Consider the following 25634-nt stretch of genomic DNA (forward strand, 5'->3'; position numbering starts at 1 on the left):
CAAAGATTGACAGTCTGAGAGACAGATGAGGGTTTGCCAGAATAGCCTGGAAAATCTTATAATGTTAGATTAGGCGACAGGGCAAAAAAAATAGTGGTGCTGTGGACTGACAGTATTTTTTCCTTTGGTATTTTCCTCAGAGACCCTAATGTTAAGTATAGTTCTTTGAGAACTGACATAACACTGTTGAAAATGCAGAGGGGTTAGATAAATAACACTGCCTATTACTCACAGTGGCGGACTTTTAGGTGATTTAAGTAAAATTCAGAAGGAAAGAACACATGGGTAATCATTTTAACAAAGGAGATAGTGGAAGACATTTATTTTTAGCAATATGGAAACATTCCAAGAAACAGAAGCCCTCTCACCATCTGAGAGAAAATGAAAATCCACTATGAGAGAAAACTGAAGACTTTAATACAGATTTAAGTAAAATGGCCTGGTAATGGAAAAGCTGACTGAGGAATATGTTCCTGGCTGTAACATTTCTTCACTCAGGCTGTAGTTTCTAAATTTAATGAAGGGATTATTGGATGACACTGAAGAGATCGTTGGACTAGCAGATCAGTGTGAGTTTCCTCCACAACTGGCATGTCTTTCCTATGACGACTATTGAGGGAGATGTCTCTTTGACTGTCTTTGGATTATTTGGAACTTTTGTCAAGGAGCCATAGAGTTCTGCAGACCACACACCCGTCCAGTGTGTCTGTAGCCAGTATTTTGTGATTTTTTTTCTTTTTTGAGACAAGATCTTGCTCTGTCACCCAGGCTGGAGTGCAGTGGTGTGAGCATGGCTCACTGCAGCCTCTGCCTCCTGGGCTCAAGCGATCCTCCTGCCTCAGCCTCCCAAAGTAGCTGGGACCACAAGCATGCACCACAACGCCTGGCTGACTTTTATATTTTTTGTAGAGATGGAGTCTTGCAATGTTGCCCAGGCTGGTCTCAAACTTCTGGGCTCAAGCGATCCTCCCACAGTAATGGGATTACAGGCGGGAGCCACTGTGCCCGATCTTACCCTGTGAATCCTTCAACCTGCCTCAACTTGAGCCAACAGAGCTGCTGGCACCTCCTGAAAGCTGACTGCGTGACTGCTGCATGGCCTGACCTAGAGGCTGGAGGGCTTCTCTTTGGCATGCACTACAATGTGGGTCTTGAGCGCCCCCACGTACGTGAAGCTCCTTCCACACTCATCACAAGAAAAAGGCCTCTCCCCACTGTGAAGGCACAGATGGGCCTTCAGGCTTCTCTTCTGGAGGAAGCCTTTGCCACACTCGGGACACTGGAAGGGCCTCTCTCCACTGTGCTTATACAAGTGGACCTTCAAGCTGCCCCTGATGCAGTAGCTCTTGTCACACTCCGGACACTGGAAGGGCTTCTCCCCACTGTGGACTCGAATGTGTTCTGTGAGCCGGTACTGTTGAGTGAAACTTTTGCCGCACATCACACAAGAGAATGGCTTTTGGCCACTGTGCTGCAGCAGGTGGCTTTTCAGATTTCCCTTGAGGCGGAAAGTCTTCTCGCATTCAGGACACTGGTAGGGCTTCTCTCCACTGTGCAGCCTCAGGTGCTCGGTGAGCTGAGACTGATGCGTGTAGGTCTTGTCACACTCACCGCACGCGAAGGGCTTCTCGTCCCTGTGCATCCGCTGGTGGAACTTCATGGAGGCCTTCCAGGAGAAGCTCTTGTCGCACTCGGGACACTGGAAGGGCTCCTCGCCACTGTGAAGCCTCGTGTGCTCTGTGAGATGCGCGCGCCGGCGGAAACTGCGGCCGCACTCGGCGCAGGAGAACGGCTTTTCCGTGGTGTGGACCTTCAGGTGCTGCGTGAGCCGCGACTGCTGAGAAAAGGTCTTTTTGCACTCGCCGCAGGGAAACTCCTTCTGCCTGTCGTGGACTCTGGTGTGGCAGGCGAGCTTGGAGGGCCGCGTGAAGCGCTTGCCGCACTCGGCGCAGGGGAAGGGCTTTTGCTCGCTGTGCAGGCGCTGGTGGGCGCGCATGGCGTTCCTCCAGAAGAAGCCCCTGCTGCACTCCGGGCACTGGAAGGGCCGCTTCCCACTGTGCTGCAGCCCGTGGGCTTTCAGGCTTCTCTTGAGGCGGAAACTTTTGTTACACTCGGGACACGAAAAGGGCTTCTCTCCCGTGTGCACTCTGATGTGCTCGTCCAGCTTAATCTTGTAGATGAATTTCCTGCCACATTCACCACAAGAAAACGGCTTTTCCTCGCTGTGCGTCCTCTGGTGGGTCTTCAGGGCAGCCTTCCGGGAGAAGCTCCGGCCACACTCGGGACAGTGGAAGGGCCTCTTCCCGCTGTGCTGGGACAGATGGACCTTCATGCCCCTCTTCAGGCGGAAGCACCGATCACACTGCGGACACTGGAAGGGCTTCTCTCCGCTGTGCAGCCGCAAGTGCTCCGTGAGCTCGCACTGCTGCACGAAGGCCCGGCCGCACTCCCCGCAGCAGAACGGCCGCTCCCCGCGGTGTAGACACAGGTGCTTCTTCAGGTTGGCCCTGTACCGGAAGGTCTTGTCGCACTCAGGGCATGGGTAGGGCCGCTGGCCGGTGTGGACAACCTGATGAGTGACGAGGCTGCCCTTCAGGAAGTAGCTCTTCTCACACTCACTGCACTGGAACCGCTTCTTCTGACACAGGAGCCTCTGCGTCCGCCTGAGTTCGGACTTCCCTCTGGACGAGTTTTTGTACTTTGGATATCTGCAGAGCTGGCTCTTGGAGTGGCTCCGTTTGTGCTTTAGCAAATCCCTCCTTACTTGGAAGACTTTCCTACAGACATAGCAGGAATAGCATCTTGGCCCTGTGGGAATTTCTAAGCGCCCTGGGGTCTCCCGAGGCTTATGCTGCAGGTCTTTCTTGTCTGGATCATATGCTGTGATGCTGACTTTTTTATTTAGAATCTCTGTTTCTCGGAGACTTGGAGACTGGAAGGTGGCTGTTTGAGCTAACAAAATCTTTCTCTCTTTCCCTCGTAAGGCAGCACACAAGTCCTGTTTTTGAGGACCATTTAAACGGCAATCCTCTTCTTTTGTCCTGGGAGTTCCTTCGTCATCTGGAGCAGAAAGAAGTATCACTCTCATCAGTGATATGTCTACCCTATAAATGGGTTCAAGGACTGTCTTTTAAAAATTTATTATTATTATTATAATTATTATTATTTTTTTTTGCGATAGAGTCTCGCTCTGTTGTCCAGGCTGGATTGCAGTGGTGCGATCTCGGCTCACTGCAAGCTCCGCCTCCCGGGTTCACGCCATTCTCCTGCCTCAGCCTCCTGAGTAGTTGGGACGACAGGCGCCCGCCACCACACCCGGCTAATTTTTTGTATTTTTAGTAGAGACGGGGTTTCACCATGTTAGCCAGGATGACCTCGTGATCCACTGCCTCGGCCTCCCAAAGTGCTGGGATTACAGGCGTGAGCCACCGCGCTTGGCCTTTTTAAAAAAAATTTTTCTTTTTTTTTTTTTTTTTTGAGACGGAGTATTACTCTGTCGCCCAGGCTGGAGTGCAGTGGCACAATCCTGGCTCACTGCATCCTCCACCTCCTGGGTTCAAGCAGTTCTCTGCCTCAACCTCCTGAGTAGCTGGGATTACAGGCACCCACCACCACGCCTGGCTAATTTTTGTATTTTTAGTAGAGACAGGGTTTCACCATCTTGGCCAGGCTGGTCTTGAATTCCTGACCTCCTGATCCACCCACCTCAGCCTCCCGAAGTGCTGGGATTACAGGCATGAGCCACCATGCCCGGCCTAAAATTTTTTGAGACAGTCTCACTCTGTTGCCCAGGCTAGAGTGCGGTGGCGTGATCTCGGCTCACTGCAACCTCTGCCTCCCCGGTTTAAGCAATTCTTGTGCCTCAGCCTCCTGAGTAGCTGGGACTATCCACCACCATACCCAGCTAATGCTTTTGTATTTTTAGTAGAGACAGGGTTTCACCATGTTGGCCAGTCTGGTCTCAAACTGACCTCAAACAATCCACCCACCTTGGCCTCCCAAAGTGCTGGGATTACAGGCATGAGCCACTGTGCCTAGCCATTCAAGGACTGTCTTCATGTCACTAACAAAGTAGAAAAGGGAATCCCACTGATCTCAATGACTTTGTCAATCTGCCTCCTGCAGGTAAATCATATTTGACTTTTATATTCTTTTCACCATGTGTTAAGAAATAACTTAGCATGAAAAAAATTGCAAGCAAATTGAAATTCATAGTTCACATCTTGTGAACTATAGGGTAAGCAGAAGTTGGAGACCGTGAAAATGAGTTACTCTGATCATCTGACTATACCATTACATCTATGAAATAAATGGTAAATATTTAAAGAGGTGGCCAGGCACAGTGGCTCACACCTGTAATCCCAGCACTTTGGGAGGCTGAGGTGGGCAGATCACGAGGTCAGGAGTTGGAGACCAGCCTGGTCAATATGGTGAAACCCTGTCTCTACTAAAAATACACAGATTAGCTGGGTGTGGTTATGTGTGCCTGTAGTCCCAGCTATTCCGGAGGCTGAGGCAGGAGCATCTCTTGAACCCAGGAGACGGAGGTTGTGACGAGTCAAGATCACACCACTGTACTCCAGCCTGGGTGACAAAGTGAGACTGTCTCAAAAAAAAAAAAAAAATTTTTTTTAAGGAGGACAGCTTAGGGCCATATTCTTGTCTCCCTTCTACCAGAGATTTCAGGAAAGATTTTCTGGAAGAAATGCTAATAGAAAATATTTTTCTTAGGAATATAAAAATGACAGCTTACTGAATTCACAAATAACACTGTAGAATTTTTTTCCTTTTCCAAAAAACTCTGCATTATAAGAATGATTTATTTATTTATTTATTTATTTATTTATTTATTTATTTATTGAGACAGAGTCTAGCTCTGTCGCCCAGGCTGGAGTGCAGTGGCGCGATCTCTGCTCACTGCAAGCTCCACCTCCCGGGTTCACGCCATTCTCCTGCCTCAGCCTCCTGAGTAGCTGGGACTACAGGCGCCCGCCACCACGCCCAGCTAATTTTTTGTATTTTTAGTAGAGACGGGGTTTCACCATGTTAGCCAGGATGGTCTCGATCTCCTGACCTCGTGATCTGCCCGCCTTGGCTTCCCAAAGTGCTGGGATTACAGGCATAAGCCACCGCGCCTGGCCAAGAATGATATATTTATATAGCATAATCACTACTGTTCCCAAAGTAGAAGACATGATGACAGGAAATAGAGGAACCTGAGTTATCATTATTACCCACTAGATCTGGAAAGGGCCATTGCAGACATTCACTTAAGCCATTATATTTCAGAACTGCTTTTCCTCCAAAGTCTTGTCGAACTGGATAATGGAACTCTCTCCCCTTTATTTATTTATTTATTTATTTATTTATTTATTTATTTATTTATTTTTGAGCTAGGTCTCACTATGCTGCTGCCCAGGCTAGAGTGCAGTGGCATGATCACATTTCACTGCAGCCTTGACCTCCAGGGCTCAAGTGATCCTCCAACGTTAGCCCCTACCTCCAAGTAGCTGGGACTACAGGCACGCACCATCATGCTCAGCTAATTTTTTTTATTTTTTGTAGAGATGGGGTCTTGTTATGTTGCCCAGGCTAGTCTCAAACTCCTGGCTTCAACTGATCTTCCTGCCTCAGCCTCACAAAGTGCTGGGATTACAGGCATGAGCCACTGTACCTGAGCAAACTCTCAGCCTACAGACACCCACTACCACGCCCGGCTAATTTTTGTATTTTTAGTAGAGACAGAGTTTCACCATGTTGGCATTTTTTAATCTCCTAACCTGGGAGGAAACCCAAGTGACACTGCCCCCAGAGGACTCTCACTGTGCTCTGTGGTCACCTTAAGGACAACACAGGTGATGTTTTCAACATGATCATATGATTTAGTAAGTTAACACTAATACCTTTTGCCTGGATTGTGATGAAAGTATATTTACCTTGAATCCCCTTCCTCATCACTGGAAGTTAAATCTTCCTAAAAACATGCTTTTACTATTTAACCCAGGCAGACGAGCAGCTGTGATTATTGGCTGAGCACCACCTTGTACTAAGGGAACAACATTTATTTTTAGGGATAGCTACCAAAGTTGTTAACTCTTTGGTACTCAAAAATCCTTCCAGGACTGGGTGTGGTGGCTCACGCCTGTAATCCCAGCACTTTGGGAGGCTGAGGTGGGTGGATCACGAGGTCAGGAGATGGAGACCATCCTGGCCCACACGGTGAAACCCCATCTCTACTAAAATACAAAAAATTAGCCAGGCATGGTGGAGTGTGCCTGTAATCCCAGCTACTCGGGAGGCTGAGGCAGGGGAATAGTTTGAATCCGGAAGGTGGAAGTTGCAGTGAGCTGAGATTGCACCACTGCACTCCAGTCTGGTGACATAGCAAGACTCTGTCTAAGAAAAAAAATAAAAATCTTTCCAAGCTCCTCCCATTCTATAGGATGAAGTCAAACTTTCCACTTGGCAATCCTGGCCTCAGGTTGTCTAACACCAATTTATGTTTTTCCTCCCATGTCCCACTATGTCCCAAGAGTAACATTCAGCTACAGGCAGGTTGGTGTCTTCTCTGTTTTCTTTTTTCTTTCTTTTTTTTTTTTGAAACGGAGTCTCGCTCTGTTGCCAGGCTGGAGTGCAGTGGCGCGATCTTGGCTCACTGCAACCTCCGCCTCCCGGGTTCACGCCATTCTCCTGTCTCACCCTCCTGAGTAGCTGGGACTACAGGCAGCTGCCACCACGCCTGGCTAATTTTTGTATTTTTAGTAGAGATAGGGGTTTCACCATGTTAGCCAGGCTGGTCTCGATCTCTTGACCTCGTGATCCACCCGCCTCGGCCTCCCAAAGTGCTGGGATTACAGGCATGAGCCACGGCGCCCAGCCTAGTCTTCTCTGTTTTCTAAATGTAATGGATTTGTTCCTATCTTTGAGCTTCAGTTCATGTATGACCCCTACTGATTCTTCTTTCTCTAACCAAATCTGCCCATTTTTTGCTATTTATATCCTAATTCCTTTTAGAGTCCTCCTGGGATATTGCTCTCTCTCCTCCGCTCCTTCTCCTCTAAATCCCTATAGCACAGAATTAGGGATTACTTACTATTTTATTAAGTCATATGCAATCTTATTTTATAGTTGACTAATTCGACTATGTATAGTTCAATATAATTGGCTAACTTAATTGCCATGTCAGTAAGACGATCAACATCTAGAATATAACAATTGTTTTATTCATATGTATACATACACATACATTATATAGTTTTTGCCCTCGCCTAAAGTAATATTAACGTACTCCTGTGACTGTGGGAGGCACTCGATATTGGTTAGATGAGTGAATGAATAGACAGTGTCAATGAAATGAAACCCTTGATAATTCTTTATTTATTTACTTTTTCTTTTTTTTTTTTTTGGAGACAGAGTCTCGCTCTGTCGCCCAGGCTGGAGTGCAGTGGCGCAATCTTGGCTCACTGCAACCTCCGCCTCCAGGGCTCAACCAATTCCCCTGCCTCAGCCTCCTGAGTAGCTGGGATAACAGGAGCCTGCCACCACACCTGACTAATTTTTGTATTTTCAGTAGAAACAGGTTTCATGATGTTGCCAAGGCTGGTCTCGAACTCCTGACCTCATGTGATCTGACCTCCTCAGCCTCCCAAAGTGCTGAGATTACAGGCGTGAGTCACTGCGCCTGACCAGGAAATTCTTTTATCCTGTTGATGGGGCTTGGACACACTTCCTGGCCTCAAAGTCTCCTGCTTCAGAGGATTCCTCGACTCCCAAGAACCTAGAAAAGCATTTGTGCAGCCGGGCACGGTAGCTCACGCCTGTAATCCCAGCACTCTGGGAGGCCGAGGTGGGTGGATCACCTGAGGTCAGGAGTTCGAGACTAGCCTGGCCAACATGGTGAAACCCCATCTCTACTAAAAATATAAAAACTAGCCAGGCATGGTTGTGGGTGCCTGTAATCCCAGCTACTCAGGAGGCTGAGGCAGGAGAATTGCTTGAACCCAGGAGATGGAGGTTGCAGTGAGCTCACACGATGTCACTGCACTCCAGCCTCATTGACAGAGTGAGACTCCATCTCACAAAAAAACAAAAAGAAAAGCATTCGTGCACTATAAAAAGTGAAATACTCCCTTATGTCACAAGGAATTCAAAAGGAGTTTTAAAAACCCAAGTTTTAAAGTTCTGTATAATAAAAAAAATTTTGTACAAAATTAGAGGGTTTTTCATTTCTGTATATTCAAATGGACATGACAGTGTGACAAGGAGGTGGTTTTTCCTCTCAGGGTTTTGACAAATGGATCCCTTGTTCTTTTCTTTTTTTTTTTTTTTTTGAGATGGAGTCCCACTCTGTTGCCCAGGCTGGAGTGCAGTGGTGCAATCTCGACTCACTGCAAACTCCGCCTCCTGCATTCCAGCAATTCTCCTGCCTCAGCCTCCCGAGTAGCTGGGATTACAGGCATGCGCCATCACCCCCGGCTAATTTTTATATTTTTAGTAGAGAGGGGGTTTCGCCATGTTGGCCAGGCTGGTCTCGAACCCCTGACCTCAGGTGATCCGCCCGCCTTGACCTCCCAAGGTGCTAGGATTACAGGCATGAGCCATCGCGCCTGGCCATCCCTTGCTCTTTACAAGGAATTGTCATCTTCTTCCCCGGATTTGTTTTTTTTTTTAATAACATATATCACCACACCAGGCATGGTGGGTCACGTCTATAATCCCAGCACTTTGGAAGAGCAAATGGGTGGATCACTTGAGGTCGGGAGTTCGAGACCAGCCTGGCCAATATGGCGAAACACCATCTCTACTAAAAATACAAAAAATTAGCCGGGTGTCGGGCGCGGTGGCTCACACCTGTAATCCCAGCACTTTGGGAGGCCGAGTTGGATGGATCACAAGGTCAGGAGTTTGAGACCAGCCTGGCCAGTATGGTGAAACCCCTTCTCTACTAAAAATACAAAAAAATTAGCCAGGTGTGGTGGCAGGCATCTGTAGTCCCAGCTACTCTGGAGGCTGAGGAAGGAGAATCCCTGGAACCTGGGAGGCAGAGGTTGCAGTGAGCCGAGATTGCACAGTTGGGCTCCATCCTGGGTGACAGAGCAAGACTCTGTCTAAAAAAAAAAAAAAAAAAAAAAAAATTTGTATATCTATATAAAACTTTCTGTATGAGAGTAATACATAATACAGTCTCACATTTGCTACCCTCTTTTTTTTTTTTTTTTTTTTTTGAGATGGAGTCTCGCTCTGTCTCCCAGGCTGGAGTGCAATGGCATGACATTGGCTCACCACAACCTCCGCCTCCCAGGTTCAAACAATTCTCCTGCCTCAGCCTCCAGAGTAGCTGGGATTGTGGGTGCCTGCCACCATGCCCAGCTAATTTTTTTGTATTTTTAGTAGAGATGGGGTTTTACCATGTTGGCCAGGCTGGTCTGGAACTCCTGACCTCAGGTGATCCACCCACCTCAGCCTCCTAAAGTGCTGAGATTACAGGCGTAAGCCAACATGCCCAGCCCACATTTGCTACCCTCTTGAGTAAAGAAAACTAACATTCTCCATCAAAACAACTTTTTTTATTGACTAGATCTAGTCAGATATCCAAAAAGAAAGATTCAGGAAACAAGGCTAGGAAAATTAAATAATTCATGACCTTAAATCCATCTTACTCACCAAAACATAGCAACTTTCCAGTGTTCTTCATGTTCAACTGTTCATCAGTAGGAGGGCTAGTTGTCCTTCTTGTTTTATCTAAGCATCCCTGTTCGCTGATTAATAGCATTCTCCCTTGTTCCATCCATGTGATCAAATCTGGCTTGGAAAAAGCATACCCTGTAAATAGAGTCCACACAGACTTTGAGTTTACTGCATACTTAAATAATTTTTTTGGCCGGGCGTGGTGGCTCACGCCTGTAATCCCAGCACTTTGGGAGGCCAAGGCAGGCAGATCTCTTGAGGTCAGGAGTTAGAGACCAGCCTGGCCAACATAGCAAACTCCGTCTCTACTAAAATTATAAAAATTAGCTGGGCGTGGTAGCACACGCTTGTAATACCAGCTACTCGGGAGGCTGAAGTGCAAGAATCACTTGAACCTGGGAGATGGAGGTTGCAGTGAGTAGAGATCGCGCCTCTGCACCCCAGCCTAGGCAACAGACCGAGACTCCATCTCAAAAAAAATTATTTTTAAAAATTATTATCATTATTATTTTATTTTATTTTTGAGACAGGGTCTCACTCTGTCACCCATGCTGGAGTGCAGTGGCACAATCTTGGCTCATTGCAACCTCTGCCTCCCGGGGATCAACTGATCCTCCCACCTGAGCCTCCTGAGTAGCTGGGACTATAGGCATGCGCCACCATGCCCTGCTAATTTTGTATTTTTATAGAGATAGCGTTTTGCCATGTTGCCCAGGCTGGTCTCAAACTGCTGGGTATAAGCAGTCTGCCTGCGCTGGCCTCCCAAAGTGCTGGGATTACAGGGGTGAGCCACCGTGCCCAGCCCTGTGACCCCTTTTTTTTTTTTTTTTTTTTTTAGACAGAGTATCGCTCTGTCTCCCAGGCTGGAATGCAGTGGCGCGATCTCGGCTCACTGCAACCTTCACCTCCCAGGTTCAACCAATTCTCCTGCCTCAGCCTCCCGAGTAGCTGGGATTACAGGTGCTTGCCACCATGCCTGGCTAATTTTCATATTTTTAGTAGACAGGGTTTCACCATGTTGGCCAGGATAGTCTCGAACTCCTGACCTCAAGTGATCCACCCACCTCAGCTTCCCAAAGTGCTAGGATTACAGGCATGAGCCACTGTGCCCGGCCTCTCTCTCTTTTTCACCATTACTCACAATAAAAATCATTTTCATAGTTGACTTCGATTCCTAGAGACGTGAGATCAAAGTTAAGTCAAAAAAATGAAAGCCGTTGAAATGACATGAATGACAATAGAATAAAGCCTTACCAAGACTGTTTAGTTCAGGCCAGGTGCAGTGGCTCATGCCTGTATACCCAGAACTTTGGGAGACTGAGGTGGGAGGACTGCTTGAGCCCAGGAGTTTGAGAGCAGCCTGGGCAACATAGGGAGACCCCATCCCTACAAATTTTTTTTTTTTTTTTTTTTGAGACGGAGTCTCACTCTGTCGCCCAGGCTGGAGTGCAGTGGCATGATCTCGGCTTACTGGCAGCTCCACCTCCCAGGTTCATGCCATTCTCCTGCCTCAGCCTCCCGAGTAGCTCGGACTACAGGCACCCACCACCACGCCCGGCTGATGTTTTGTATTTTTAGTAGAGATGAGGTTTCACCGTGTTAGCCAGGATAATCTCGATCTCCTGACCTCGTGATCCACCCGCCTTGGCCTCCCAAAGTGCTGGGATTACAGGCGTGAGCCACCGCGCCTGGCCCAAAAATTTTAAAAATTAGCCAGGTGCGGTGGTGTATGCCTGTGGTCCCAGCTACTCAGCAGGCAGAGTTGGGAGGATCACTTGAGCCCATGAGTTTGAGGCTGCAGTGAGCTGTGATTGTGCCACTGCACCCAGCCTAGGTGATAGAGAGAGACTCTGTCTAAAAAAAAAAAAAAAAGAAAAAGACTGTTCAGTTTAAATATCCTCTGCAATATTTCACAAAATTTTTTGAGACAGAGTCTTGCTCTGTTGCCCATACTGGAGTGCAGTGGTGTGATCTTGGCTCACTGCAACCTCTGCCTCCCGGGTTCAAGCGATTCTCCTGCCTCAGCCTCCTGAGTAGGTGGGACTACAGGGGTGCACCACCACGCCCAGCTAATTTTTTTTTTTTTGGTATTTTTAGTAGAGACGGGGTTTCACCAAGTTGGTCAGGCTGGTCTGGAACACCTGACCTCATGATCCACCTGCCTCAGCCTCCCAAAGTGCTGGAATTACAGGCGTGAGCCACTGCGCCCAGCCTTTTTTTTTTTTTTTTTTTCTTTGAAATGGAGTCTCACTCTGTCACCAGGCTGGAGTGCAGGGCACAGTCTGGCTGGAGTGCAGTGGCACAGAGTGGCTCACTGCAACCTCCGCCTTCTGAGTTCAAGCAATTCTCCTGCCTCAGCCTCCTGAGTTGCTGGGATTGCAGGTGTGTGCCACCATGCCCGGCTAATTTTTTGTATTTTTAGTAGAGATGGGGTTTCACTATGTTGGCCAGGCTGGTCTCGAATGCCTAACCTCATGATCCACTCACCTTGGCCTCCCAAAGTGGTGGGATTACAGGCGTGAACCACTGTGCCCGGCCCAATATTTCACAACATAATTAAAGGAAGCAGACAAGTTAAGGATGATGTGGATTTTAAAAAGTGATCATTATGAGAACACTGTGAGTAAAAAAAAAAAAAAAAAAGAAAAGAAAAGAAAAGAAAATTTACAGGGAGTTAAGGAGGGAACTTCAATCACTAAACTTTTCTGATGAGATGGCTCACATCCAATCCTCACTATTGAGGTACCAAAATTCTTTTTTTCTTTTCTTTCTTTTTTTTTTTTTTGAGACAGAGTCTTACTCTGTCACCCAGGCTGGACTGCAGAGTTGTGATCTCGGCTCACTGCAACCTCCAACTCCCAGGTTCAAGCAATCCTCCCACCTCAGCCTCCTGAGTAGCTAGGATTACAGACGTGTGCCACCACGCTGGCTAATTTTTTTTTTTTTTTTGTATTTTTAGTAGAGATGGGGTTTCACTATGTTGGCCAGGCTGGTCTCAAACTCCTTACCTCAAGTGATCTGTCTGCCTCGACCTCCCAAAGTATTGGGATTACAGGCGTGAGCCACCACGCCTGGTGAATATCGAGGTACCAACATTCTTGATCAGTGAAGTGACAGAAACAGGAGGTTGTTAAATAACAGTGATTAAGAGGTAGAGAGTAATGCAGTCTAGTGGCATAAGCCTAAAAGAAGGGTTTTTTGCCGGGTGTGGTGGCTCACGTTTGTAATCCCAGTACTTTGGGAGGCTGAGGCAGGCGGATCACCTGAGGTCAGGAGTTCGAGACCACCCTGGCCAACATGGTGAAACCCTGTCTCTACTAAAAATATAAAAATTAGCCAGGTGTGGTGGCGCATGCCTGTAATTTCAGCTACTCAGGAGGCTGAGGCAGGAGAATAGCTTGAATCTGGGAGACAGAGGTTATAGTGAGCCGAGATCGTGCCATTGCACTCCAGCCTGGGTGACAGAGCGAGACTCCGTCAAAAAAAAAAAAAAAAAAAAAAAAAGAAGGGTTTTCATAAATCAGTAGAGGGTCTTCAGAGTAGGCAGCAGGAAGCCTCTTCCTCTGAGCCTTTGGTGGTGTCAGATACAGCTCAGCCCTCAGATCAAGGCTTCATCTCCAAGGGAAGTGGGTACCGCCAGCATTAGCAGCACCTCAAGTACTTGTGAAAAATGTAGATCCCTGGGCCTGAGCCCGAACCTGCTAAATCCTAAGCTCTGGGGCTGGGATCTGGATGTTCTATATGGAAAATCATTGGCAGGTAATACCATTTGATTTTTAAAATTTGGAAAAATCTGGCTAAATTTTCCAAGTTGAAGGACACTAATTGTGATACCTCAAAACAACACTGGATCAGCACACAGCTCTCATCTGTCCCACCCTGCTGGCTCCTGGGCCTCGGTGTCCTCAGGTTAGCCTCTAAATGAAGGGTTGTCCCAGGTCTCTTTCTGTTCTGTCTACACATTCTCCCTGGATGATCCCAAACCAGCCACATAGTTTAAAATACCATCACTATAACGTCTTCCAATTCTGTAAATCCAGTCCTAACCTTAACATGGAGTTCCAGTTTTACATACTTTATGTTTCCATGGAAATGTACATGAGCATCTCAGATGTAATGTGGCCCAAATGTGCGACCTCCCTAACCTTCCTCCTGTTAGTGAACAAAGCCACTCGCCATCAGGATACTCAAACCAAAAATCAAGGAGTTGATTCTTCTTTTTTTCCACATCTAATCCATCAGCAAAATCTAGGATTCTGCCTCTAAAGCCTATCTGGAGACCATCTTCTTCTGTCTTAATTACTACCTACCTGGTTCAGCTGCCATGAAACGCACCAGAACGGCCAACACTCTTGGCTAGTGTCTCTCCTTTCATTGCTGTCCACTATGATTCATTCTCCACATAGCAACCCAAGTAACCACTTTAAAAGTAAATCACTCCCCTCTGTTTAAATCCCCCCATCATCTTCCCCTTGTGCTGAGAATAAAATCCAACTCCTTATCTTGTCCTTTGGGGCCCTTCCTGCCTCGGCATCCCTTTCTTACCAGCCTTCTGTGCAGATCCTACCACAGGCTCAGTGTAGGTCTCAACAACCTAAGCCCAGGCACTCCTACCCTGGGGCCTTTGCCCTAGTTTTTCTCTGCTTAAAATTGTCTTCCCCCTAATTTCACATGGTTGACTCTTGTCATTCCTATCTCACACAATAAAATATAAATCCCCCAAGCAGGGAATGAGTCCTTCAGGCTAGACTGAGATCACTTATTATATTGATACCAGTAGAAATGGTTTTAATGAGGCCAGGCATGGTGGCTCATGCCTGTAATCCCAGCGCTTTGGGAGGCTGAGGTGAGCAGATCACGAGGTCAGGAGTTCGAGACCAGCCTGGCCAACATGATGAAAACCCGTCTCTATTAAAAATGCAAAAAAAAAAAATTAGCCAGTGCGGTGGTGGGCACCTGTAGTCTCAGCTACTTGGGAGGCTGAGACAGGAGAATCACTTGAACCCAGGAGGCAGAGGTTGCAGTGAGCGGAGATTACACCACTGCACTCCAGTATGGGTGAGAGTGAGACTCTGTCTCAAAAAAAAAAAAAAGAAAAGAAATGGTTTTAATGATACAAGAATGTGTCAGAATAAGCCGGATAAGCAGCAAGTTATAATTTCCCCAAATTTCTCTTTAATCTTTTTAATCTACTCCTTGAGTATGTCCCTGGAGTTACCTAAGTGTCCCATCCCACTGCTCTCTCCTCCTTTCCTCTACCCTTTTCTTGCCTGTTATATTCACACCATGCACTATGTTGCATCCCAGCTTATTCTCACTTAATCACTCTGTCCCCTTCATGAAACCAATAGTTCCTTGAAGATGAGAAATTCATCTTATTCAGGCAGGCAACACAATAAGGAGGCATGAAAGTATTAAAGAAATAAAAGAATACACTTTTTTTAAAAAAGGGGCAATTAGATTACTTAGTAATTCTTTCTTTTTTTTTTTTTTTTTTTTTGAGATGGACTCTTGCTCTGTTGCCCAGGCTGGAGTGCAAAGGCACGATCTTGGCTCAATGCAACCTCCGCCTCCTAGGTTCAAGCGATTCTCCTGTCTCAGCCTCCCCAGTAGCTAGGATTACAGGCGTGCACCAACATGCCCAGCTAATTTTGTATTTTTAGTAGAGACAGGGCTTCTCCATGTTGATCAGGCTGGTCTCGAACTCCTGATCTCAGGTGATCCATCCGCCTCAGCCTCCCAAAGTGCTGGGATTACAGGCGTGAGCCACCGCGCCTGGCCAGATTACTTAGTAATTCTAATTGTGGGAGACATTGGGGAGGGTTAAGGTAGGAGACAGAGAATTTAGAGTATTAATAATACTGAAGGCAAAGATACCACTGGATAAAAAGGAATTTAATATTCCCAGGCCATTATAGGAAAGGGAGGAGACATTATGAATGTAAACTGGGCACAGTATCATATTCAACCAGCCCACAGCTCATACAGGGAAGGAAGCCTGGTACTATTAGGTTGGTTCCTAAAAAGTGACTCCTTAGAAGCTCATCTTACCCAGGGAATCAAGGGTCTCGTAATTGGTCTTCATCTCTTGCTTATACATTTGCTTCTGCCACTTCTCCAGGATCTCCCACTCTTGTTCCGAAAAATATAAGGCCACATCATCAAATGTCACAGTTACCTGGAATCACAAATAGTATACACATACATTTTTACTTTACGGCTACTTTGTTTTTCAATGTCCATTACTTTATTGAGATACAGAAAGAAAACATGTTAATTATTTCTGGGTGGTGCCATATTATAAAATAAACAACAAAAGGGTCACAAATGTCCACTGGAGCCAAGTAAAATGAATGAATGGGCCAGGCCCAGTCGCTCACGCCTGTAATCCCAGCACTTTGGGAGGCCAAAGTGGGTGGATCACCTGAGGTCAGGAGTTTGAGAGACCAGCCTGGCCAACATGGCAAAACCTCATCTCTACTAAAAATTAAAAAATTAGCTGGGCGTGGTGGCACATTCCTGTAGTCCCAGCTACTCAGGAAGCTGAGGCAGGAGAATTGTTTGAACCCGGAAGGCAGAGGTTGCAGTGAGTTGAGATCCTGCCACTGCACTCCAGCCTGGGCTACAGAGTGAGCCTCTGTCTCAAAAATAATAAAAATAAACTAAAATGAATGAATGAATAGCAGGCCTTTGAGCACAAAGACCATCTAAAAAGGGATGCTTTACTTAGCAGCAACCAGTTATTGCTGTGGAAGACTGGGTCTAGTATTGCTGGATGTGTCCGTTTTTGAAAAATGTTTTACTTTGAAATAATTATAGATTCACAAGATGTTGTAAAAACAGCACAGAAGGCTTCCATGTAAGTGTGCCTATAGTCCCAGCTACTTGGGAGGCTGAGGCGGGAGGACTGCTTAAGTTCAGGAGTTCGAAACCAGCCTAGTTTTTTTTTTTTTTTTTGAGATGGAGTCTGTCTCTGACACCCAGGCTGGAGTGCAGTGGCTCAATCTCGGCTCACTGCAAAGTCTGACTCCCAGGTTCAAGTGATTCTCCTGCCCCAGCCTCCCTAGTAGCTGGGATTACGGGATGTGCCACCACGCCTGGTTCGAGAGACCAACCTGGCCAACATGGTAAAACCTCATCTCTACTAAAAATACAAAAATTAGCTGGGTGTGGTGGCACGCCTGGATTAAGGCACGAGCCACTACGCCTGGCCCAAAAATTATTTTTAAAAAGGTTCCATGTACCCTTCACCCAGTTTACCCAAAAGGTCATATTGTATATTATAGTACAATATCAAAACAAGTAAACTGACATTGGTGCAATATGTACATATAATTCTGTTATTTCATCACATATGCTCACTCATGTAACCACCACTGCAATCAAAAAACACAACTACAGTCAGTCTTTGTATTCACAGGTTCCACATCCATAAATTCGACCAACCTTAGATCAAAACTGCTTTAAAAATAAAAGCCAGGTATGGTAATCCCAGCACTTTGGGAGGCTGAGGCGGGAAGACTGCTTGAGCTCAAGTTTGAGACCAGCCTGAGCAACATAGCAAGACCTCATCTCTATTAAAAAATAAAATAAAATTTTAAATAATGTATTTTAAAATGCAAGAATATACTACAAATTTTTAAAAATCCAGCATAACTATTTACATAGCGTTTATATTGTATTAGGTATTATAAGCAATTGAGACATGATTTATGTACAAGAAGATGTGCACGGGGTATATGTAAATTCTACCATTTTATATAAGGGACTTGAGCATCCATGGATTTTGGTATCTGTGAGGGGTCCTGGAACCAATCCCTTGCGGATACTGAGAGACAACTGCATCCCATCACCACAAAGAGCTCCCTTGTTCCAACCCTTTATAATCACACCCACGAATCTATTATCCATCACAATTCTGCCATTTCAAGAATGTTGGCTGGGTACAGTGGCTCACGCCTGTAATCCCAGTACTTTGGGAGACTGAGGCAGGCAGGAGTTTGAGACCAGCCTGGCCAACATGGTGAAACCCCATCTCTACTAAAAATACAAAAGTTAGCCGGGCATGGTGGCACATGCCTGTAGCCCCAGCTACTCGGGAGGCTGAGGCAGGAGAATTGCTTGAACCTGGGAGGCGTAGTTGGCAGTGAGCTGTGACTGTGCCACTGCACTCCAGCCTGGGTGACAGAATGAGACTCTGTCTCAAAAAAACAAACAAAAAAAGTTATATAGATGGAATCACATGGTATGCGACCTTCTGAAATTGACTTTTTTCTCTCAGCATAATGTCCTTGAGATCCATCCAAGTTGTCATGTTTACCAATATAGTCATGTGCCACATGATGCTTCAGTGAGAGACCACATATACAACAGTGGTCCTATAAGATTATAATATTGCATTTTTACTGTACGTTTATGTTTAGATACACAAGTACTATTGTGTTACAACTGCCTACAGTATTCAGTACAGTAACATGCTATACAAGTGTGTAGCCTAGGAGAAATAAGCTATACCATCTAGGTTTTTGGAAGCACACTCTGATGTTTGCACAACCACAAAATTGCCTAACAATGTGTTTCTCAAAACACATTCTTGTCGTTAAGCAACCCAGGACTGTATTTCATTTCTTTTTTTATTGCCAAGTAGTATTCCATGGTATGGATGCACCAGTTTGATTAGCCCTTCACCTACTGAGAAATATTTTGGTTTTAACTTTTCGGATATTAACAAAAGAGCTGTTATGGACAATCATGTACAGGATTTGGGGTGGGCATGTTTTTATTTTTCTGGGATAAATGCCCAGGACTACAACTGCTGTGTCATATGATGAGTATTTGTTTAGTTTTTAAAGAAAATGCCAAACTATATTCCAGAGTGGCTGGGCCATTTTGCATTCCTTTTTTTTTTTTTTTTTTTTTGAGAGGGAGTCCCGCTCTGTGGCCCAGGCTGGAGTGCAGTGGCGTGATCTCGGCTTACCACAACCTCCGCCTCCCGGGATCAAGTGATTCTCCTGCCTCAGCCTCACGAGCAGCTGGAACTGCAGGCGTGCCCCACCATGCCTGGATAATTTTTGTATTTTTAGTAGAAATGGGGTTTCACTATGTTGGTCAGGCTAGTCTTGAACTCCTGATCTTGTGATCCACCCACCTCGGCCTCCCAAAGTGCTGGGATTACAGGTGTGAGCCATTATGCCTGGTCGCCATTTCACATTCCTACCAGCAATCTATAAGACAGCATTTCTTAGCACCATCGCCAGCATTTGGCAATGTCACTACTTTTAACTGTTCTAATAGGTGTATAGTGATCTCTAACTGTGGCTTTAATTTGGTTTTCCTAATGAGTAATGATGTTAAACATCTTTTTATGTGTTTTTCCCATGAAAATATTCTCTTTGGCAAAATGCCACTTTATATATTTTGCCCGTTTTCTTTTTTTTGAGACGGAGTCTCGCTCTGTCACCCAGGCTGGAGTGCAGTGGTGCAATCGCGGCTCACTGCAAGCTGCACCTCCCAGGTTCACGCCATTCTTCTGCCTCAGCCTCCTGAGTAGCTGGGACTACAGGCACCCGTCACCACCGCCGGCTTTTTTTTTTTTTTTTGTATTTTTGTATTTTTAGTAGAGATGGGGTTTCACCATGTTAGCCAGGATGGTCTCGATCTCCTGACCTCGTGATCCGCCCACTCTCGGCCTCCCAAAGTGCTGGGATTACAGGTGTGAGCCACCACTCCCGGCCATCTTTTGCCCATTTTCTAATTGGATTTTTTTTTAACTGTCCAAGGAAGATTCTTTTTTTTTTTTTTTAAAGATGGTGTCTTGCTACATTGCGCAGGCTAATCGGAAACTCCGGGGCTCAAGCAATCCTCCTGCCTCAGGCTCCGGAAGTGCTGGGATTATAGGCAGGAGCCACCTTGCCTAGCTGAGCTCTTTACGTAGTCTAGACAGGAGTCCTTTGTCAGATATGTGGTTTGCAAATTTTGGCCCCAGTCCGTATCTTTTCACCCTCTTAACAGGATCCTTCAAAAAGCAAGTTTTAAATTTTGATTATGTCCAATTTATCACTTTTTTCCCTTTATTGATTGTGCTTGTGGTACAACACCAGGGACTTCCCACTGTGCCCTAGGTTCCAAAGATTTTCTCCAGTGTCACCTTCTACAGGTTTTGTAGCTGTGTTTTACATTGAGACGTGGGTTTTTTGTTTTTGTTTTTGTTTTTTTGTACACGGAGTCTCGTTCCGTCGCCCAGGTTGGAGTGCAATGGTGCAATCTCGGCTCACTACAACCTCTGCCTCCCTGGTTCAAGCAGTCCTCCTGCCTCAGCCTCCTGAGTAGCTGGGATTACAGGCATGTGCGACCATGCCCGGCTAATTTTGTATTTTTAGTAGAGACGGGGTTTCACCATGTTGGCCAGGCTGGTCTTGAACTCCTAACCTCAGGTGATCTACCCACCTCGACCTCCCAAAGTGCTGGGATTTACAGGTGTGAGCTACCACACCCGGCCTGGGATGTGTCATTTTCTTAAAGAGAAACTGGAAACATAGATCATTTTATGTGAACTCATGTTGGCAACTAAAATTCCCAATTTTAACAGGGGTGTTTCAAACAAAATGTCTGCAAGCCATGATTGGCTCATGGACCATTAACCTACAACCTCTAGTATGGACTGAACTAACCAGGGCGGCTCTTCCTGGGTGTTTGAGGACAGATCCACTGTGTCAATAGGGAAGCAACAGAACATGTGTAACTTTTGAAAATTCCATTTTCACTCCTTTCAGATTCTGTGCTATAAGTATAGATGACAGCCTACTAGCAAAGCACTGGACATCTTGAAAGATGGCTAAGGCTCTTCCCAAGTATATAGAAAATGTTGGTCAGAAGCACTACAAGTCTCCCAATAAGAGAATCTAGGAGACCTGACGTTTAACACTTAGGCTTTTGGAGGTAAAAGTTTCAGAGCTAAAATTCTATCTAAACTATCATAAGCCCTGAAAGCTTAAGTATCAGCTGTTATGACAAACAAGTTCAAACTTGTTTTATTTTTATTTATTTATTTATTTATTGAGGCGGAGTCTCGCTCTGTCCCCAGGCTGGAGTGCAGTGGCACAATCTTGGCTCACTGCAACCTCTGCCTCCCAGGTTCAAGAGATTCTTCTGTCTCAGCCTCCCGAGTAGTTGGGTTTACAGACGCGCGCCACCACACCCGGCTAATTTTTCTATTTTTAGTAGAGACCGGGTTTCGCCATGTTGGCCAGGCTGGTCTGGAACTCCTGACCTCAGTTGATCCGCCCGCCTCGGCCTCCCAAAGTGCTAGGATTACAGGCGTGAGCCACTGCGCCCGGACTTGCTTTTTTTTTTTTTTTTTTTCTTTTTGAGACGGAGTCTCGCTCTTTCGCCCAGACTGGAGAGCAGTGATGCCATCTCGGCTCACTGCAAGCTCCGTCTCCCGGGTTCACGCCATTCTCCTGACTCAGCCTCCCGAGTAGCTGGGACTACAGGCGCCCACCACCACACCCGGCTAATTGTTTGTCTTTTTAGTAGAGACGGGGTTTCACCGTGTTAGCCAGGATGGTCTTGATCTCCTGACCTCGTGATCCGCCCGGCTCGGCCTCCCAAAGTGCTGGGATTACAGGCCTGAGCTACCACGCCTGGCCTGGCCTTGCTATTTATTTATTTATTTTTGAGATGGAGTCCCCTCTGTCGCCCAGGCTGGAGTGCAGTGGCGTGATCTTGGCTCACTGCAAGCTCCGCCTTCCGGGTTCACGCCATTCTCCTGCCTCAGCCTCCCAAGTAGCTGGGACTACAGGCCCCCGCCACCATGCCCGGCTAATTTTTTGTAATTTTAGTAGAGAGGGGGTTTCCCCGTGTTAGCCAGGATGGTCTCGATCTCCTGACCTCATGATCCGCCCGTCTTGGCCACCCAAAGTGCTGGGATTACAGGCATAAGCCACCACGTCCGGATGGCCTTGTTATTTTTACAATGTGATTTCAACCAAATTCCTCTACAGTTTTATTGTACCTCACCCATATGTTTTTTTTGTTGTTGTTGTTGGTTTTGTTTTTGAGACGGAGTTTCGCTCTTGTTGCCCAGGCTGGAGTGCAATGGCACGATCTCGGCTCACTGCAACCTCTGCCTCCTGGGTTCAAGTGATTCTCTTGCCTCAGCCTCCCCAGTAGCTGAGATTACAGGCATGCACCACCATGCCAGGCTAATTTTGTATTTTTGGTAGAGAGGGGCTGTCTCCATGTTGGTCAGGCTGGTCTCGAACTCCCGACCTCAGGTGATCCGCCCGCCTCAGCCTCCCAAAGTGCTGGGATTACTGGCATGAGCCACCACGCCCGGCCACCCATGCGTTTTCCACCTATAAAATTCCCATTTATGACCACATTTACAATTAGCATTAAACTGCTACAGTGGAAAGGAAAATCAAGAAAACGATTTTTCCTTGCCTATCCCAAATAATACATTAGCCAATAAACTGTTACCACATTTTCTATAAATTCAATGTACAAAGAAGAGCTACCACAAACTTTCCCAGAACAGAGAGGAATATTCCAGGAGATTCCCAATCACTTAAAGAGGAGAGAAAAAAAGAAAGCCTGGCTGTAGAAACAAAGCTTGGAGAAATCAGAAAAGAATCTGTACCTGCCAAAGGAGGCTGGGGAAAAGGGGTGGGAGGCAAAAGGGAAGAATCAACTGCAAATAAGGAGCATTACATTCCTAAGATTATAAAATTTCATTGGGGGCACAAGAAAAACTTGCACACTTAAGCAAGTTATACTTAACTGAATGTAACAGGGTTTCCTGGATTAAGCCTCAGGATATGCCTTTCAAACTCTAAAACCGGTGCTCAAATTTTCAATACTACATTACAATACTACAGCATTTACGGTAAATTCGATTTACGCTAACCACCCAATTCATTTTAAGTTTTCTGTCCTTTCCTAGAGGGAGCGGTCTCCAATTTCTCTCACTTCCAGTTTTCCTTCTCCTTTTTCTCATCTGCTTAACACTGATGTGCTTCTCTGAAACTACCTTCAGCAGGAGAGCACGGGCCCAGAGAGACCCCGAGGTTCAGAGCCCCGACACTGAAGGCAGGGACAGCGTTGTTGATCTGAGCCTACGACAGGCCGAGAAACAGATCTTTCCCACCCGGATTCTTTCTCCCAAACCAACTTTTATTTATTTATTAAACAGACGGGGTCTGGCTGTTGCCCAGGCTGGAGGGCAGTGACTATTCACAGGCGCGATCCCACTAACGATCAGCACTGGGGTTTTGCCCTGCTCGGTTTCCGAGCTGGGCCGGTTCCCCCTCCCTGGGGAACCTCGTGGTCCCCGCTCCCGAGAGGTCACCACACAGATGCAGAACTCAGAGGCACCGCGCGACGGACCTAGCGCATATACAGCGCAGAGCTCCCGGGCTCAAGCGCTGCTCCCGCCTCAGCCTTCCGAGTGGCCGGGGCCACAGACGCGCGCGGCCAAGCCCGGCCAGACCAGCTTTTCCCCAGGTCAATTCCAGAACAGCACACGCAGCAAGACTGCGCCTTCTCCAGCCCAGCCCGGAGCTCAGTCCGTGGGCCACTGCCAACCCCCAGGCCCAGGCCCCGGCCGCCCCACTCCCTGGACGCGGACCCCAATCCAGCTGCGACAGGGACCCGAGTTTCGACAGAGCCTGCATCCTCCACCGGCCCTTCTTACCGAAGCCGGCTCGGCCATGGCGGTTCCGCACGAACCGGCCCTGCCTGGCACGGCCTCCCCTCCGCTCCGCCCCAACCCGCCTCCCAGGAACAGCCCTGCTGGCCCCCAAAGGCAGAGCCAGTCGGGCGCGGTGCATGCTGGGGCGCGGTGCATGCTGGGACTCGGCGCTCGGCAGCGGAGGCCGCTCCGCCCCATAGCACCCCCTGCGGGCGGGAGGAGCGGCGCCGCTAGAGGGAGTCGGTCCTCAGAGGAGGGGCCCGGGCACCCTCCGTGCAGGCCGCAGCACGCCGGTCTTTGAGGGACCCTTGGACTCCCGGATCTGCATGCGAGGGATGCGGTCGAAGACGAGATGAGGGAGCTGACGGGAGGGGAAACGGAGGAGCAGGTGAACATGGAGAGAGCAGGAACAGGGAGAGAGTAGGGACAGAGACTGGGAGACGCGCTCCACAGAAACACGGACTGAGAGGCAGCGAGAGGGGAGAGTCCGGTGCTTTTCCTTCCAAAGCTGCCCCCAAGTCAGGGATGAGCTCGAGGGCTTCGTTTGTGAGGGGAGTGCCGGGAATCCAGCGAGGCCGGGTAGGTGGTGGGGGGCGCGCGGTGGCCCGGGGTGTCCGTCCCGCCGGGGGCGCGGAGGCCGTGGGGGGCCCGGGCATGTCCCGTCGGGGACGCGGAGGAGGGGTCCGCCCACCACGTCCGGTCCCCGTGGGTGCAGCGCCCTTCTGGGCTCCCCGAGCGTCCACACTCCCTCCTTGGCAGAGAAAGGCCTCGGGCAGAGACCCCATGCGGAAGCCACCCCGGCCTCGGGGCCGCCTGCAGGGACTCAGGGTCGCCCAGGGATGCGGGCCGGGCACCCCTAGCCCCCGGCGGGAGACTGTGACAGAGCGGGAGAAGACGGAGGAGGCTATGACACAGGGCGTGAGAAACACGAAGACGCAAAAACGGGAGAGGTGGGAAGACGCAGAAGGGGAAACCAGGGAGAGACAGAAAGGAGAGAGAGGGCAAGGAAGGGGGTGGCGACTGTCCCCAGAAAATCAACCTCGCATTCTGTCCTAGTCATGTTTTAGGTGTCAGGCAAAAGTAACAAATGAAAAGTGTATAGTTAGAAAGGATGTCCATGAGAAATAAAATAGTCCCTGCATAGGCTGAGGAGCGTGTGCACATCTGTATTTGTCCCGGAATCGTGAAATGTAGATGCACCTTACTGATTAAAGGGTTAAAAAAAAAACCTTACATTAAAACTAACGTTTGGGATGGGCGCGGTGCCTCACGCCTGTAATCCCAGCACTTTGGGAGGCGGAGGCGGGCGGATCACGAGGTCAGGAGAGCGAGACCATCCTGGCTAACGGCGAAACCCCGTCTCTACTAAAAATACAACAACAACAAAAAAAAATAGCCAAGCGTTGTGGCGGGCGCCTGTAGTCCCAGCTCCTCGGGAGGCTGAGTCAGGAGAATGGCGTGAACCCGGGAGGCGGAGCTTGCGGTGAGCCGAGATCGCGCCATTGCACTCCAGCCTGGGCGACAGAGGGAGACTCCATCTCAAAAAAAACAAAAACAAAAACAAACAAACAAAAAAAACTAACGTTTCTTTGGGTGTAAAGTTCTATGAATTTTCACATATGTAAGGATACGTGTAGTAACCACTGTAACCAGGATACGGAAGAGCCCTGTCCCACCCTGAAACTCCTTGTGCTGCCATTCTCTTCTGTACTTCATTTGCTTTATAGTCACTCCCTCCGACACCTGGATCCCTGGCAAGGACTGATCTGCTCTTGGAACCTAGTTTTCTCTTTTTAGAAATGGTGTATAAATGGAATCATACAGTATGATGTAACCTTTTGTGACTGGCTCCTCAAAAGCGTAATGCTTTTGTGATTCATCCATATTGACGAAGAGTCAAACTGTAAAATATTTAGAAGTTTATTCTGAGCCAAATATGAGTGAGGAGGCCAAGGTACTGTCTGAAGAGGTCCTAAGAACATGTATCCAAGGTGGTTGGGTTACAGCTTGATTTTACACGTTTTGGGAAGACTTAAGACATCAGTCAATACATGTAAAGTGTACACTGGTTCTGTCAGGAAAGGCGGGACAACTCCAAGCGGTGCTTACAGGTCATAGGCGGATTCAGCGATTTTCTGATTGGCAATTGGCTATCTGAAGACCAGGTTCATAGAAAGGAGTGTCTGGGTTAAGATAAGGGGTTGTGGAGACCAAGATTCTTAGGATGTCTCATAGTGACTGGCTTTAGATGGCAAAA

General features: G+C 47.5%; 1 protein-coding gene across 3 annotated transcripts; it reads right to left on the reverse strand.

Annotated features, from left to right (window-relative positions):
* Positions 1–292: 292 nt before the first annotated feature.
* Positions 293–23905, reverse strand: ZNF425 (zinc finger protein 425). 3 transcript variants are annotated; one of them, XM_009454460.5, is made up of 4 exons: positions 23381–23905; positions 15739–15865; positions 9664–9801; positions 293–3060 (listed from the first exon to the last, which is right to left on the reverse strand). In XM_009454460.5, the coding sequence occupies exons 1-4, from the start codon at positions 23771–23773 to the stop codon at positions 1106–1108; spliced, it is 2613 nt and encodes an 870-aa protein (XP_009452735.3). In that variant the 5' UTR covers positions 23774–23905; the 3' UTR covers positions 293–1105. The 3 variants fall into 3 exon arrangements, with proteins under 3 accessions (XP_009452735.3, XP_519465.5, XP_063671828.1); XM_519465.8 differs by having other exon boundaries at positions 9664–9822; positions 23381–23528; XM_063815758.1 differs by having other exon boundaries at positions 9664–9805; positions 23381–23466.
* Positions 23906–25634: the final 1729 nt, after the last annotated feature.

This window comes from Pan troglodytes, chromosome 6 (assembly GCF_028858775.2).
Source record: "Pan troglodytes isolate AG18354 chromosome 6, NHGRI_mPanTro3-v2.0_pri, whole genome shotgun sequence".
NCBI classification, from domain to species: Eukaryota; Metazoa; Chordata; class Mammalia; order Primates; family Hominidae; genus Pan; species Pan troglodytes.